This window comes from Cherax quadricarinatus, chromosome 18 (assembly GCF_038502225.1).
Source record: "Cherax quadricarinatus isolate ZL_2023a chromosome 18, ASM3850222v1, whole genome shotgun sequence".
Lineage (NCBI taxonomy): Eukaryota > Metazoa > Arthropoda > Malacostraca > Decapoda > Parastacidae > Cherax > Cherax quadricarinatus.
The window spans coordinates 6,254,294-6,272,904 of record NC_091309.1 but is presented as its reverse complement, the minus strand read 5'-3'; the positions used below and the strand labels follow the sequence as shown (position 1 = coordinate 6,272,904).

Below are 18,611 nucleotides of genomic sequence, written 5' to 3'. Positions count from 1 at the left end.
TATCACAGCTCCAGGCCCCCCAGAGTTCATCAGATCTGTCCGAGAATACAGACAACTCGACCTATTCATCGGCATGCCAACTGATCCTGGTGGAACTCTACGTAACTGTTCCTTAACCCTTAGTGAAAGCAGCCAGCCCTGCCATGTGGATGTCATTGTTGATCAACTCACACCCTGTAAGGTAAAAGCTTGTTCTTCATATTTTAAATAACATGTTACAGTATAGGTGTGGTACATAGGGGAGGGGTGTACTCGCCTATATGTAGTTGCAACTTCTGGCCCCACCTCTTTGCTGGTCACTATTAGGTTCACTCCTGCCTTCGAGAAACTTACTGTGCCACTTGTTAAAGCTATGTATAGATCCTGCCTCTACTACTTTACTCTAATGATTGTTCCACTTCCTGACTAAGGCTGTAAAAATACTTCCTAACACCCCAGTGACTCGTCTGAGTTTTTGACTTCCAGCTGTTCCCTAATGTTCCTGTTTATCATCACAAACAATCTGCCCCTATTCACCTTGTCACTTCCTCCCAATATTTTGTATGCTGTTATCATATCTTCCCTGGTCCTCCTGTTCTCCAGTTGAGTTCAGTTAACCTCTCTTCAAAGTACATACCCCTTAGCTCTGGGACTAGTCTCTCTCCTGCCTTATTTCTGGTACCTTGTCGTGGAACTCCAGTAGGTTTGTGACGAGATTTTCCGTCTGTAAATCTGTGCTGGTTGTTATGCATGAACCTGTTGCTTGCTAGGTGTTCCACCACTTCTGATAATTGCCTCCATAACTTGTCAATAACCATAGTTATTGACAATGTACTTATATAGCTCTTAACCCTAACCATAGTTAGGGTTGTTAGCAAAATGTACTAAGAATCAAACAGAATCAAGGAATTACCACCAACAACTGCAGTGTAAACAATACAAGTGAATGCACACTACATACAATGCTGTCTATGGCATTTATAATTTTGTCCGGACTAGGAGGTGCTGGATGATCTGTTGCTGGTAAATTGGTGTTGTACCTGTACTATTGTAACTGTAACAATTTAATCCTATTTCTGTGTTTTAAAAGTGGTTCATAAATATATAAAATTTTAAATTGAGATGTAAAAGAATCAAGTGAATTCTTTCCTTTATCCATTACCAAAATAACATTGGCATAAAATACATATGATGCTGCATGATAATGTACTGTGCTTTAAAGAATGCTTAAAAAGTCAAACTTTCCAGTGATGATTATTATTTTCAAGTGCTAAACCCATAGGAATAGAGGAATAGAAAGCAATCATATTTCTTCCAAGAAAGTAGTTTGTAGATCTAATAACATGGATCAAGAGCTCTCCATTAGCATCAAGGTGTCCCTCATGGAAGGTAATAAGTGGGGAAGTGGAACAGAATTCTTCCTCCGTAAGCCATGCGTGTCGTAAGAGGCGACTAAAATGCCGGGAACAAGGGGCTAGTAACCCCTTCTCCCATATAAATTACTAAATTTAAAAGAGAAACTTTCATTTTTCTTTTTTGGCCACCCTGCCTTGGTGGAATATGGCCGGTGTGTTGAAAGAAAGAAAGAAAGTATTATTTTGTAAATATATATTTTTTTTAGACTTTCAGCAAGCGTGTGTGAGTGTGTTAGATAGGAGTGAGTGGAGGCAAATGGTTTTTATGATTTGACGTGCTGTTGGAGTGTGAGCAAATCAATATTTATGAACGAATTCAGGGAAACTAGTTAGCTGGACTTGAGTCCTGGAGGTGGTAAGTAGCATGGATGTGCTCTGGAGGAGGGGTGTTGATATGTTGCAGTTTTTGAACTGTAATGTCAGCATGCCTCAGGCAAGACAGTGATGGAGCAAGTGATGATGAAGTGTCTCTTCTCTTTTGGGGCATCTTGCCTCGGTGGGAAATGGCCAATTTTTTTAAGTAACACAGTACTAAGTGTGATACTCATCTTGCAGTTTGAAAACCTCAAACCAGGAAAGACATACCAGGCAAACGCATCATGTTGCAACTCAATGTTTTGTGGGGAGACACGGCAACAACCAGTGGCCACAAAGCCAATCAAACCAGAGATTTCCAGTGATCCAACTATTTTGAAGAAGACAAACACAACCATTACTCTCGGACTGCCTTACTTAAATACGTACGGTGATGGTAAAAGGTGAGTCTCATTTCTTATTGGGGTTCCTACAAGTGAATTGTTCTTGCATGTTTGATGGTGACATGTGAAACTCCCTCTTACCCGACAGTGATCAGAAATAATTTCACCTTCCTGCATAGTGTAAATTGTTATAGTATCAAGTGAGTACTTTTTAACCTTTTCTTTCTGTGTCTTGCTTAATAATACATCAACACAAATGCATGTCTGTACAGTATGTGCACCCCTATACATTCATACACAGTATTGATTAGATTGGTTGCTTGTTGTAATACCTGTGTGGAGATATACTTGTATATCCTCTGTATGTAACAAATGTTCTCCATGGAAAAGTGGAACAGAATTCTTCCTCTGTAAATCATGCGTGTAGTAAGAGGCGACTAGAATGCCAGGAGCAAAGGGCTAGTAACCCATTCTCCTGTATACATTACAGTACTAAGTTTATAAAAGAAAAACTTTTGTTTTTCTTTTAACACCACCCTGCTTCAGTGGGATACAGCCGGTGCATTGAAGGAAGTAATAAATGTGCTCTATAGAGGGCTAGTCTCACTATGTTAGCTCTCTATAGAGAGTTAGTCTCTCTGTCTAGTGATAGCCAGCTTTGTGCCTCTATAGATAGCTAGCTTTTGTATGCCTCAGTAGAGCAAGCCTTTGTATGTCTCTTTAGAGGTAACCTCTGTATATCTTCTAATGTATAATAAATAGTATGGATTACAAATCATGTACATTTGTGTAAAGCATCAGGTATGTAGATGACAACTATTTGTGGTAATATAAATTCGTAGGTAACTGATGTACCTCCAATTTTAATACTAAATGTGTTAGTACAGTTGTGCATTTTTGCTCCCCCATAACAGCTTTGTAGATAAATTAGCCATATAGTATAACGAAGACTAATTAACCTTTATGTACCCCACTGTCTAGTAAACCGGTTAACCCGTGTCTTTCTTGATTCATTACTGAATATTCAAATTCTTTTATCATTTGTCCAGTTTTATGGCTGTGGTGGTTCACCAGGCAGAGAAACCAATCCACAACATTTCTGGACGAACATTCATGCTGCTGCAGAAAAATTTGCCAGCCTCCGTTAAGAAACACTCCAGGCATGCCAAGCGGCAGGCTGAACAGAGTCAGTCTTGCCAAGAGATAGTGTGGGTTGCTGGGCTGTTGAATCAGGTACAGAAGACAGTTTACCCATTTATATATCTTTTGATGTCTGCTCAGGGATCTAACATTTCTGAAAGAAAATGGTATAATCTTCTAATGTTTGAATTGCCTTCAAGTTCTAAAAGATTTTATTCAGACCTTTACATATACATGTACATGAATATTTTTTCACTCGTATCATTCTCAGGAAATTTCAGGTTCATTTTGTTTGTGCTTCATAGTTATTTATACATGCCTATATTTATACAAAAAAATTATTCATTACAGCATCAGTAATAACTAAAATAATTATTTCTTATCTCATTATGTCTCACCTTTCTCTCATTTCCTATCTCATGTATATATGCACAGTAATACCCTGGTTTTTCATCCTTAATCCATACCAGAAGGTCAGTCAAAATCCAAAATGGACAAAAACCGAAGTAATATTTCCCATAAGAAATAATGTAAATCCAATTAATCCATTTCAGACACCCAAAAATATTAACAAAAAAATGCATTTTATAGAGAATAACTATACATGTAGTTTTACATACAGAAAACAGTAAGAAATAAATATAAAGCACTAATTTTACTGGATAAACGAACATACCTTTATTGAAGACTCTTGTTGGCATGTGGAAGAAGGTGAGGAGGGCAGAGAGAGAGAGAGAGAGGAGAGATTGTTGTTTGGAAGGGGGATCCCCATCCATAAGGACTTCAGGTATCAAAGCCCTATCAAAAGCCCTGTGAAAGCCCTCCACAACACTATCTCCTGCTAACTTTTTCGTTGATCCACACCAACAACAACAGCTTCACATCCTCAATTGTTTGTGATCTCTGTTTCGTTAGCATGTTTACTCCTTTCACAACATCAGCTTCCTTGATTTCTGCTTTCTTTGCCAGGATGAAACTGGTTGTTGATGAGGACTTTCCATATATCCTGGCGAGCTCGGTAACACGTATGCCACTTTCATATTTTGCTACAAGTTCTTTCTTGAATTCCATCGTGTTTCTCACCTTCTTTACCAAAGGGCTGACACTCTAAACTTTCTTTGGCCCCATGGTGACTTATTTCACAGTCGCAATCAATAAACAAACACAAAGAACAGACAGAGTCTGATACGCCTGAGAAGTGGCATCCCAGGCGGGTGGACACATCTGATACAGACGATTTCCGAGCAGATATACGAAACCCAGGGGAAAATTTCACTGAAAAAGTGCTCGAAATCCGAATTGTACGATTTCCACACTGGACGAAAAATGGATTTCATCAATTTTGGGGAAAAAAAATTGCTGGACAAACTCTCTACTTATCAGAAAAACTTGATGCAAGTCCGTAATTCTGCATTTTGGTTGGCAACACTCTTGCTTCACACACAGTGTGTGAAGGGTGGCAGGTGTGGAAACATTGGGCGTGTTTCCTCACACCTACTGTCCCTGTTCACGCAAGGAAATAGGGGCCTGAGTGTTAGTCAGCTGCTGTGGGTCTCATCCTGGGCAACAAGTGGAAATAAAACACAGTCCCTCAATGACGCATTGCCTTACTTGGGTTATCCTGGGTAGCTAACCCTCCGGAGTTAAAAATCTGAACATAATTTTATCTCATCTTCAGTTGCCTTCTGAAGTATCAGGCCAAGTACAGTAACTTTAGCATTAGTCTGGTATGGGCCAAAGTGGCTACATCCAGGACCTGTCCATTGTCAGTGTTCCCTGACCTGTAGGCCCCCCTGCACCAGTTGATTGTGCTCACTTGCGCACACACACTCGTAATTCAGTCTCCAATTTTCCCTGGTTTTAAAGCATCTTATGATTTTACTAACTTTTTTTTTTTTCAACAAGTTGGCCGTCTCCCACCAAGGCAGGGTGACCCAAAAAGAAAGAAAATCCCCAAAAAGAAAATACTTTCATCATCATTCAACACTTTCACCTCACACACATAATCAGTTTTTGCAGAGGTGCTCAGAACACAACAGTTTAGAAGCATATACGTATAAAGATACACAACATATCCCTCCAAACTGCTAATATGTTTACTAACATATTAAGCATATTTTGAGGAACTTTTAAATGTCGACGAAGAAAGGGAAGCGGTAATTTCATGCACTGGCCAGGGAGGTATACCATCTTTTAGGAGTGAAGAAGAGCAGGATGTGAGTGTGGGGGAAGTGCATGAGGTATTACGTTGAATGAAAGGGGGTAAAGCAGCTGGAACTGATGGGATTATGACAGAAATGTTAAAAGCAGGGGGGGGATATAGTGTTGGAATGGTTGGTATTTTTGTTTAATAAATGTATGAAAGCTAGGTAGTAGGTTGGTAGACAGCAACCGCCCAGGGAGGTACTACCATCCTGCCAAGTGAGTGTAAAATGAAAGCCTGTAATTGTTTTACATGATGGTAGGATTGCTCGTGTCCTTTTTTCTGTTTCATAAACATGCAAGATTTCAGGTACGTCTTGGTACTTCTACTTACACTTAGGTCACACTGCACATACATGTACAAGCATATATATACACACCCCTCTGGGTTTTCTTCTATTTTCTTTCTAGTTCTTGTTCTTGTCTATTTCCTCTTATCTCCATGGGGAAGTGGAAGAGAATTCTTCCTCCGTAAGCTATGCGTGTTGTAAGAGGCAACTAAAATGCCGGGAGCAAGGGGCTAGTAACCCCATCTCCTTTATATATTACTAAATGTAAAAGGAGAAACTTTCGTTTTTCCTTTTGGGCCACCCCGCCTCGGTGGGATACGGCCAGTGTGTTGAAAGAAAGAAGAAAATGTATGAAAGAGGGGAAGGTACCTAGATATTGGCGGAGAGCGTGTATAGTCCCTTTATATAAAGGGAAGGGGGACAAAAGAGATTGTAAAAATTATAGAGGAATAAGTTTACTGAGTATACCAGGAGAAGTGTACGGTAGGGTTATCAATGAAAGAATTAGAGGTGAGACAGAATGTAGAATTGCGGATGAGCAAGGAGGTTTTAGAGTGGGTAGGGGATGTGTGGATCAAGTGTTTACGTTGAAGCATATATGTGAACAGTATTTAGATAAAGGTAGGGAAGTTTTTATTGCATTTATGGATTTAGAAAAGGCATATGATAGAGTGGATAGGGGAGCAATGTGGCAGATGTTGCAAGTATACAGAATAGGTAGTAAGTTACTAAATGCTGTTAAGAGTTTTTATGAAGATAGTGAGGCTCAGGTTAGGGTGTGTAGAAGAGGAGACTACTTCCCGGTAAAAGTAGGTCTTAGACAGGGATGTATAATGTCACCTTGGTTGTTTAATATATTTATAGATGGGGTCATAAAAGGAGTAAATGCTAGGGTGTTCAGGAGAGGGGCGGGATTAAATTATGGGGAATCAAATACAAAATGGGAAGTGACAGTTACTTTTTGCTGATGATACTGTGCTTAACCCTTTGACTGTTTCCGACGTATAAATACGTCTTACGAGCCAATGTTTCTGACGTATTTATACGCACAAATTCTAGCGGCTTCAAATCGAGCGCCAAAGGCCTGGTAGGCCTACACAGGAGAGAATGGGTCTCAGTGGTCGGTGTGCACCCTGTGAAAAAAATCTGGGACCTAGCGGTGCATTGTGGGAACGCCATGTTGTCAGTCCATTTTCACCATGCCTCTCGGTAAGAAGTTCCTCACTCCTCGGCGGATTGGAGGTCTTTTGTTCCCAAGTGATAGCTCTAACAGTGATGAAAGTGTCAGTGACAGTGAATTCAAGGGTTTTCAAGTGAGTGTTACCGAAAAAAGTGCCCAGGATAACGTAAATAGTGACGAAAACCCAGATGACCCACAACCTTCGACCTCTGGTGCTGTGCCGGCTTGTTCACGTTCACGTTCGCCTGTACCAGGACGAAAGAGGAAACTATTTGGTCGTGTACAACACCCTGATGATAGCAGTGATAGTGATAGTGATAGTGATTTCAAGATCATTGAAAGCAGTTCTACTGACAGTGAGAGTGAATATTCCCCAGTGAAGCGCCAGTATGTACGACGTAGCATGCGGTCTGGTAGTGTTTCATATGTTGTTCCAAGGGGAAGGAGAAACTCTGGGAGCACATCCCGTGGCCCAACACCACGACCTGATAGTGAAGATGACGATATTGTAACGATGGGTATGAATGGTGACAGTGAGGGAGGAGGCAGTGGTGGTGATAGTGAGGGTGGCACGGCCCATGTGGCACCATCACCGGGCCACGCTACTAGCCACGCGGCTGACTCAGCAGAACAACCAGCCTCACCCTACCCCACACTGCCACAACCTGCACCACCACAACCTGCACAGCCACAACCACGGTACAATATCCAGACCCCACCAGCAGACCGCATCTGGGATTGGCAGGACGGTGACGAGTTTGTTCCCAGTCCCCATGACTTTGATGAAACACAAAGTGGAATAAAGCCATCTTGTCCACTTGGGAACAATGCCAGTGAACTGGACTGCTTTGAGTTATTTTTCGATGAACCCCTGATGGACATCATTGTCAGGGAAACAAATACATACTGTGATTACACCATGGCAAATACAATTCTCTCACCAAAATCACGGCTACACAAGTGGAAGGAGACAACTGTGGCAGAGATGTACCTGTTTTTTGCCACAATAATGCTTATGCCACATGTGTATAAGCACACTGTCACCACATACTGGACAACAGATCGCCTGATTTCAACTCCAGGTTTTAGTGACATTATAGGTGTCAATCGTTTCCTGATACTGTTGCGTATGTTACACTTTTCAGACAAAACCAGGCCTGACAGAAGCGACAGGTTATATAAGATAAGAAATGTGTTTATGTACCTGAAACAAAAGTGCTGCATGTATTTTTATCCCTTCAGGAAGCTTGTTATTGATGAGTCCTTGATTTTATTCAAAGGAAGACTCTCATTCAAGCAATATATACCAAGCAAGAGGAAACGCTTTGGTATAAAGCTATTTGTACTGTGTGATTGCAGAAGTGGTCTTGTTTTAGATATTATTGTGTACACTGGCAGTAATACTTTGAGAGATACCATGAAGTTATTGGGTATCTCTGGTGATGTGGTTCGAACAATGATGGAACCATATCTTGGTAAGGGGCATATGTTATTTACTGATAACTGGTACACAAGCCCCTTACTCAGTGATTTCTTGCGAGTGAACTTGACAGACGTGTGTGGCACAGTGCGTGGTAATCGCAAACATATGCCAAGGTTCGACGCTGGCACTCGCAGAGGTGAGGTGCAAGCCTTTGCTGCCAATGACATCATGGCATTTCGGTGGCATGACAAACGTGATGTCACATTGTTGACATCAGTTCACACAAACGAAATGGTACCCAGTGGCAGGGACAACAGAGAGACCAATGAACCCATTCTAAAGCCTGCAGCTGTCATGGACTACAACCTCAATATGCGCTTAGTGGACAAATGTGACATGCAGATTGGGTTTGCAGACTGTGTATGCAAGAGTTATAAGTGGTATATCAAACTTTTTTTCCATCTTGTTGATATCTCTATGCTAAATGCTTATAACATATACAAGTTGAAGACCAACAAAACACCAAAATATGGTGAATTTTGCCTGTCAGTAATCAGACAAATAATTGCAAAGTACAAAGGAGCAACTCCTGCAATAGACCAGCGCCCACAGACGTCATCTCGTATGAGGCCTGATGATCACGACCCCATACAACTGCCTCCTACTACTGCCAAGAAAAATGCTCAGAAGAGGTGTTATGTATGTATGCATACCACAAAACGCCCACAAACACGCAGAGACACTCGTTTTATGTGTGAGGAGTGTGAAGTGCCCCTCTGCATATACCCATGTTTCAAAGAGTTCCACAAGCTGCAGCAGTTCTAGGAACGTGGTTAGTGACTGTACATATGTATATATATTATGGAACAATAGTAATAAACATTGTTTTGTATTGTTTGTTTGTGTAAACAAAGTGTATACACAAACTAATAGTGATAAAGTTTGTTCTGTTATTGTGTTGTAAATAATGAGTGTATATTTGAACAATGCACCTTACATTGGTCTCACAGGCCACATAAGTTACCTGGAAAAGAAAAATATTGAAAAATGCAAGAAACCTTTGAATTAGAGTAAATAAAAGAATACCGGGTGGGCGGCAGTCACCGCTGTTGCCGTACGCACGTCAATTTCTGCAAACTTTGCGGCTCTATATCTCGGTAAGTACTGATGGCAAAAATTTTTTTTAGGCTTAAAACACTAGTAAAAATATTCCTAACATTTTCATAAGAAAAAATAATTTTTTTTTTTTTCGAATATTTGGCGACATAGAATGACAGTTTCAGAGAGGGGCCTGAAACAGTCAAAGGGTTAAGGGAGATTCTAAAGAAAAATTGCAAAGGTTAGTGGATGATTTTGGGAGTGTGTGAAGGTAGAAAGTTGAAAGTGAACATAGAAAAGAGTAAGCTGATGAGGGTATCAAATGATTTAGATAAAGAAAAATTTGATATCAAATTGGGGAGGAGGAGTATGGAAGAAGTGAATGTTTTCAGATAATTGGGAGTTGACGTGTCAGTGGATGGATTTATGAAGAATGAGGTTAATCATAGAATTGATGAAGGAAAAAAGGTGAGTGGTGCTCTGAGGTATATGTGGAGACAAAAAATGTTATCTATGGAGGTAAAGAAGGGAATGTATGAAAGTATAGTAGTACCAACACTCTTATATGGGTGTGAAGCTTGGGTTGTATATGCTGCAGCGAGGAGGCGGTTGGAGGCAGTGGAGATGTCCATTTTTTTTTTCAGTTCAATTCAAAGTTTATTCTCTATAAGGATTACAATGCTAAGTTTACAGAATTTGGTTATTGTGTGGTTTACATGTAGTAAAGTACTAATTACAGAGGGTGCCACTAGAACACCTAGCATGGCTAGGCATTTCGGGCAGACTTAGATTAATTCTTAAATTTAAAATATTATGCAGAAAATTCAGAGTGTGGAAATTAGGAGAAGGTGTGGAGTTATATAAGTATTAGTCAGAGGGCTGAAGAGGGGTTGTTGAGGTGGTTTGGTCATTTAGAGAGAAGGGATCAAAGTAGATTGACATGGAGAGCGTATAAATCTGTAGAGGAAGGAAGGCGGGGTAGGGGTCGTCCTCGAAAAGGTTGGAGGGAGGGGGTAAAGGAGGTTTTGTGGGCAAGGGGCTTGGACTTCAGCAAGCATGCATAAGCGTGTTAGATAGGAGTGAATGGAGACGAATGGTATTTGGGACCTGACAAGCTGTTGGAGTGTGAGCAGGGTAATATTTAGTGAAGAGATTCAGGGAAACCAGTTATTTTATATAGCCGGACTTGAGTCCTGGAAATGGGAAGTACAATGCCTGCACTTTAAAGGAGGGGTTTAGGATATTGGCAGTTTGGAGGGATATGTTGTGTATCTTTATAGGTATATACTTCTAAACTGTTGTATTCTGAGCACCTCTGCAAAAACAGTGATTATGTGTGGGTGAGGTGAAAGTGTTGAATGATGAAAGTATTTTCTTTTTGGGGATTTTCTTTTTTTTTTGGGTCACCCTGCCTCGGTGCGAGACGGCTGACTTGTTGAAAAAAAAAAAATTCTCTTTTTGGTCTCATTTTGGTCTCATTTTGATCTCATTTGGTCTCATTTGCTGCTTTCATAGACAACCTGGAAGCTTTCTATAACAGATGGGAACATAAAAAGTCTGGCCTGAATGGTACTGCCCTTGATACTGGCCATGTAGTCAGAAACTGTAAGGCTGGAGGTGATGTCCTGGTAGTCAGTAAATGTGGGGTTGATAGTGCTGTCCTGGGAGACAGCAATGGTGAAGCTTGAGGTGCTGTCCTGGGAGACAGTAATGGTGAAGCTGGAGATTTTGTCCAGGTAGTCGGGAATTATACGCAGGAAGGAATGCATATAAATGACCTCATAGGGGACAGGAGCCGTAGTGGGGAAACAAGTGTAGTCAAAGATAAGATAAAACCAATATTGCAAACTAGAAATACCACAGGAAATAGCAAACAAGAGGACTCCACTAGCAATAGTGAGGATATATTACCAAAAACAACTGGTGGGAGCTCCATTGTTGGTGCTAGGGAGGATAGGAATAAGACAGGTAAACATGCACCAACAGGGAATACAGTCACAGAAACCCAAGGCAAACGGAAACCAAGCCTGTGCACATACTATGCACTTGGTATCTACAGACATGGGAAATCTGGAAAAACAGACGGGACGTGCAACTATGACCACCCTAAAAAATGTCGTGCCCATATGACAACAGGAAAATGCAAACTCCCTTCCTGTAAGCTTTTTCACCCTGAAATGTGTACCTCTTCAGTACAGGAAAGACTGTGCTATAACTTAAATTGCCAGGCACACCATCTAAAGGGGACAAAAAGATACAAAATATCCAGGCCATGGGAAAACCTGGGTAGCCACAGCCACTCAAGAGGGAGAGGTTTTTTAGTGCCAGGAAGGAAAAAAAAACTGGCAGGAAATGGCAGAAATCGTACACCAAATGCAGTCATTCCTGGAGTGGAACCACAGTCGATGGCCTCCACTCCAAACCAACAGATACAGATACTAATGCCGGAAAAAAAATCCCCCCCCCAGTACCAACAATACCACCAGTCCGATGACGTACTTCTTTGCAAATATACAGGGTCTAAAGCCAGCAACAAACAACAAAATACCTTTCATCCGTGGACTGCTTGCAGAGGCAAAGGCAATGTTCGCGGCTTTCACTGAGACCCACATAAAGGATCACTTGGACAACGAAATATGGATCCCAGGTTACAACCTATACAGATGTGACAGAGTTAACAGGCAAAAGGGGGGGGGGGGGTTGGCCTGTACATTGCAGAGTCACTTGTTTGTTCAGAACTGCTTAATGCCTCAAATGATGTAGTGGAAGTTTTAGCAGTAAAGATCGAGAACCAAAACCTAGTCATTGTGGTAGTCTACAAGCCTCCGGATGCAACATCCCAGCAATTCCAGGAACAGCTGTTAAAAATTAACCACTGTCTGGAAAATTTTCCAGCTCCTGCACCCAACATCTTGCTCCTGGGGGATTTCAACTTAAGGCACCTAAAATGGAGGAATATTTTTTTTTTTTTTTTTTTATCACACTGGCCGATTCCCACCAAGGCAGGGTGGCCCGAAAAAGAAAAACTTTCACCATCATTCACTTTTTCGGGCCACCCTGCCTTGGTGGGAATCGGCCAGTGTGATAAAAAAAAAATATATAGCAAATAATATTGTTGCAGTAATAACACCAGGAGGCAGCTCTGATGAAAACTCACACTCACACGAGCTTTTAAATCTCTGCACAAAATTCAATTTAAACCAGCAAATAGAGCCTACTAGACTGGAGAATACACTAGACCTCATCTTCACTAACAATGATGATCTGATAAGAAATGTCACCATATCAAAAACAATATACTCAGATCACAACATAATTGAGGTTCAGACATGTATGCGTGGAGCCCCAGACCGACATAATGAAATTAGTCACGAGGCAGCATTCACCAAATTCAACTTCAATAACAAAAACATAAAGTGGGACCAAGTAAACCAAGTCCTAACCGATATAAGCTGGGAAGATATACTAAGCAACACAGACCCCAACTTATGCCTAGAACAGATTAACTTGGTGGCACTCGATGTATGCACAAGGCTAATTCCTCTAAGAAAAAGGAGGAGTAGATGTAAAATAGAAAGAGACAGGCGCTCCCTTTACAGGCGACGGAAAAGAATAACAGAGCGGCTAAAAGAGGTCAATATATCTGAAATGTGTAGGGAGACACTGGTCAGAGAAATAGCAAGCATCGAACTTAAGCTAAAGGAATCTTATAGGAGTCAGGAATCGTGGGAAGAACTAAAAGCCATAAATGAAATCGAAAGAAACCCAAAGTATTTCTTCTCCTATGTCAAATCAAAGTCGAGAACAACGTCCAGTATTGGGCCCCTACTTAAACAAGATGGGTCCTACACAGATGACAGCAAGGAAATGAGTGAGATACTCAAGTCCCAATATGACTCGGTTTTTTAGCAAGCCACTAACCAGACTGAGAGTCGAAGATCTAAATGAATTTTTTTATGAGAGAGCCAGAGAATTTGGTTAACACAAGCCTATCTGATGTTATCCTGATGCCAAATGACTTCGAAGAGACGATAAATGACATGCCCATGCACTCTGCCCCAGGGCCAGACTCATGGAACTCCGTGTTCATCAAGAACTGCATCCTATGGAGAGGGAGCATGGACACTGGGGTCGTCCCACAGTTACCAAAAACAACAGACATAGCCCCACTCCACAAAGGGGACAGTAAAGCAACAGCAAAGAACTACAGACCGATAGCACTAATATCCCATATCATAAAAATCTTTGAAAGGGTCCTAAGAAGCAAGATCACCACCCATCTAGAAACCCATCAGTTACACAACCCAGGGCAACATGGGTTTAGAACAGGTCGCTCCTGTCTGTCTCAACTATTGGATCACTACGACAAGGTCCTAGATGCACTAGAAGACAAAAAGAATGCAGATGTAATATATACAGACTTTGCAAAAGCCTTCAGCAAGTGTGACCATGGCGTAATTGTGCACAAAATGTGTGCTAAAGGAATAACAGGAAAAGTCGGTCGATGGGTCTATAATTTCCTCACTAACAGAACACAGAGAGTAGTAGTCAACAGAGTAAAGTCCGAGGCAGCTACGGTGAAAAGCTCTGTTCCACAAGGCACAGTACTCACTCCCATCTTGCTCCTCATCCTCATATCTGACATAGACAAGGATGTCAGCCACAGCACCATGTCTTCCTTTACAGATGACACCCGAATCTGCATGACAGTGTCTTCCATTGCAGACACTGCAAGGCTCCAGGCGGACATCAACTAAATCTTTCAGTGGGCTGCAGAAAACAATATGAAGTTCAACAATGAGAAATTTCAATTACTCAGATATGGTAAACACGAGGAAATTAAATCTTCATCAGAGTACAAAACAAATTCTGGCCACAAAATAGAGCGAAACACCAACGTCAAAGACCTGGGAGTGATCATGTCGGAGGATCTCGCCTTCAAGGACCATAACATTGTATCAATCGCATCTGCTAGAAAAATGACAGGATGGATAATGAGAACCTTCAAAACTAGGGATGCCAAGCCCATGATGACACTCTTCAGGTCACTTGTTCTATCTAGGCTGGAATATTGCTGCACACTAACAGCACCTTTCAAGGCAGGTGAAATTGCTGACCTAGAAAATGTACAGAGAACCTTCACGGCGCGCATAACGGAGATAAAACACCACAATTACTGGGAGCGCTTGAGATTCCTGAACCTGTATTCCCTGGAATGCAGGCAGGAGAGATACATGATTATATACACCTGGAAAATCCTAGAGGGACTAGTACCGAACTTGCACACGAAAATCACTCGCTACGAAAGCAAAAGACTTGGCAGATGATGCAACATCCCCCCAGTGAAAAGCAGGGGTGTCACTAGCACGTTAAGAGACCATACAATAAGTGTCAGGGGCCCAAGACTGTTCAGCTGCCTCCCACCATACATAAGGGGGATTACCAACAGACCCCTGGCAGTCTTCAAGCTGGCACTGGACAAGCACCTAAAGTCGGTTCCTGACCAGCCGGGCTGTGGCTCGTACATTGGTTTGTGTGCAGCCAGCAGTAACAGCCTGGTTGATCAGGCTCTGATCCACCAGGAGGCCTGGTCACAAACCGGGCCACGGGGGCGTTGACCCCCGAAACACACTCCAGGTAAACCCCAGGTAACGGAAGATTTTTTTTTTTTTAACAAGTCGGCCGTCTCCCACCTAGGCAGGGTGACCCAAAAAAGAAAGAAAATCCCCAAAAAGAAAATACTTTCATCACTCAACACTTTCACCACACTCACACATTATCACTGTTTTTGCAGAGGTGCTCAGAATACAACAGTTTAGAAGCATATACATATGAAGATACACAACATATCTCTCCAAACTGATAAAATCCCAAACCCCTCCTTTAAAGTGCAGGCATTGTACTTCCCATTTCCAGGACTCAAGTCCGACTATATAAAAATAACCTCTTTTCCTGAATCCCTTCACTAAATATTACCCTGCTCACACTCCAACAGCTCGTCAGGTCCCAAATACCATTCTTCTCCATTCACTCCTATCTAACACGCTCACACACGCTTACTGGAAGTCCAAGCCCCTCGCCCACAAAACCTCCTTTACCCCCTCTCTCCAACCCTTTCGAGGACGACCCCTACCCCGCCTTCCTTCCCCTATAGATTTATATGCTTTCCATGTCATTCTACTTTGATCCATTCTCTCTAAATGACCAAACCACCTCAACAACCCCTCTTCTGCCCTCTGACTAATACTTTTATTAACTCCACACCTTTTCCTAATTTCCACACTCCGAATTTTCTGCATAATATTTACACCACACATTGCCCTTAAACAGGACATCTCCACTGCCTCCAACTGTCTCCTCGCTGCTGCATTTACCACCCAAGCTTCATACCCATATAAGAGTGTTGGTACTACTATACGTACTTTCATACATTACCTTCTTTGCCTCCATAGATAACGTTTTTTGACTCCACATATACCTCAACGCACCACTCACCTTTTTTCCCTCATCAATTCTGTGATTAACCTCATCCTTCATAAATCCATCCGCCGACACGTCAACTCCCAAGTATCTGAAAACATTCACTTCTTCCATACTCCTCCTCCCCAATTTGATATCAAATTTTTCTTTATCTAAATCATTTGATACCCTCATCACCTTACTCTTTTCTATGTTCACTTTCAACTTTCTACCTTTACACACATTCCCAAACTCATCCACTAACCTTTGCAATTTTTCTTTAGAATCTCCCATAAGCACAGTATCATCAGTTTTTGCTGATGATACTGTGTCAATTCTCATTTTGAATTTGATTCCCCAAAATTTAATCCCACCCCTCTCCCGAACACCCTAGCATTTACTTTACAACCCCATCTATAAATATATTAAACAACCATGGTGACATTACACATCCCTGTCTAAGACCTACTTTTACCGGGAAGCAGTCTCCCTCTCTTCTACACCTAAACCTGAGCCTCACTATCCTCATAAAAACTCTTTACAGCATTTAATAACTTACCACCTATTCCATATACTTGCAACATCTGCCACATTGCTCCTCTATCCACTCTATCATATGCCTTTTCTAAATCCATAAATGCAATAAAAACTTCCCTACCTTTATCTAAATACTGTTCACATATATGCTTCAATGTAAACACTTGATCTACACATCCCCTACCCACTCTGAAACCTCCTTGCTCATCCGCAATCCTACATTCTGTCTTATCTCTAATTCTTTCAATTATAACCCTACCGTACACTTTTCCTGGAAGATATATTACAGAAATAGATATGATCATGTTTCTATATTATTCATATTGTTTGTTATGTTATATTAGATGAACTGTGATATATAAATAAGCCATATAGATGATATTAGCAAAATTATTCATGAAGTATTTTACCCGGTCTCCAGACAAACTCTCGTCCACCGCTGACACCGCCCATACCACCACATGAATGACATATTTTATTCATTTTAGAGCATATATCATGTTTGTATGTTATTTATATTGTTTATTATGTCATATTAGATGAAGTGAGATAGATAAATAAGCCGTCGAGTTGATATTAGCGAAATTATTGAAGTACAGAATTCCACTGGAACGGATTAATTACATTTCAGTTAATTTAAATGAGGAAAATTGACTCTGCAAATGAGCAAATCCAGTTGCGAGCAAGGTCATGGAACGGATTAAACTCACAAGTAGAGGTTCCACTGTAAACAGAATAAGGGAAACCAGCAATGAATGGTGTAAATATTATGCAGAAAATTTGGAGTGTGGAAATTAGGAGAAGGTTTGGAGTTAATAAAAGTATTAGTCAGAGGGCTGAAGAGGGGTTGTTGAGGTGGTTTGGTCATTTAGAGAGAATGGATCAAAGTAGAATGACATGGAGAGCGTATAAATCTGTTGGGGAAGGAAGGCTGGGTAGGGGTCATCCTCGAAAAGGTTGGAAGGGGTAAAGGAGGTTTTGTGGGCAAGGGGCTTGGACTTCCAGCAAGTGTGCATGAGTGTGTTTGATAGGAGTGAATGGAAATGAATGGTATTTGGGACCTAACGAGCTGTTGGAGTGTGAGCAGGGTAATATTTAGTGAAGGGATTCGGGGAAACCGGTTATTTTTATATAGCTGGACTTGAGTCCTGGAAATGGGAAGTACAATGCCTGCACTCTAAAGGAGGGGTTCTGGATATTGGCAGTTTGGAGGGATATGTTGTGTATCTTTATATGTATATGCTTCTAGGCTGTTGTATTCTGGGCACCTCTGCAAAAACAGTGATTATATGTGAATGAGGTGAAAGTGTTGAATAATGATGAAAGTATTTTCTTTTTGGGGATTTTCTTTCTTTTTGGGTTACCCTGCCTTGGTGGGAGATAAAACAATGTCATCTCCCACCGAGGTAGGGTGTCCCAAATGAGAAGATTAATATATTCTTGACTGGGGGCTCTAATGACTTTTTATGTACTTTATAGACTTTACCCCTAAGTAACCAACAAATCTAAGTTATGTTGATATTATTGAGCATTAACATCTAAGTTTATCTGGTTTTCAGAAAGTTATCAGTGAAGGAAAAGTGTGATCCAGTAAAATCCCTCATACTGTTTTATATTTAAAAAAAAAAACAATTGACCATTGTTTGTCCTCAGAGTACACAGGAGTTCAAGATAGGTGACGCTGGCACCTACGGTGGTTTCCACAACTGTCCACTCACTCCCCATGAAAAATATAATTTGGGAATAATGGCAGTAACGGAGCTCTTGGGTTTGTGTTTATTGTTTCACAATATAGTAGAACCCCCATATCCACGGATTTGGTATCGGTTTCAGTTATCCACTGTTTAGTGGGACCCAAAAATAATCCTTAATTTTGCTTAATAATGACCCCAAAGTGCAAAAGTAGTCAATGCTGGCAGTTGATGAAGGCCTAAGAGAAGGCATGAAATTCTTCCCATCAGCAAAAAACTGCAAATTCTAGACTTATTTTGCATAATCTATCAAACTTTATCACAAGTATGTAATGTAAACAAAATGACTAATACATAGGGTTTGCTACTATCCATGGTTTCAGGTATCCAGGGTAGGTCTTGGAACATCCCCAGTGGATACGGGGGTCCTACTGTATAACAGTATTTTTTTTTTTTTTTGTAGATGAATGGTTCAGAGAACTGACATGTTGATAAATTA

At 41.1% G+C, this 18,611-nt stretch overlaps 1 protein-coding gene across 2 annotated transcripts in view; it reads left to right on the top strand.

The window, feature by feature from the left end:
• The window catches only part of LOC128689528 (receptor-type tyrosine-protein phosphatase T-like), a 208,285-nt gene that overhangs the window by 118,882 nt on the left and 70,792 nt on the right, over nt 1–18,611 (top strand). For both annotated transcript variants that reach the window (XM_070086130.1, XM_070086131.1), the window contains 4 exons: nt 9–181; nt 1,950–2,152; nt 3,142–3,325; nt 18,075–18,189. In XM_070086130.1, the coding sequence (XP_069942231.1) occupies nt 9–181; nt 1,950–2,152; nt 3,142–3,325; nt 18,075–18,189 (675 nt within the window). The remainder of the gene's footprint in view (nt 1–8; nt 182–1,949; nt 2,153–3,141; nt 3,326–18,074; nt 18,190–18,611) is intronic.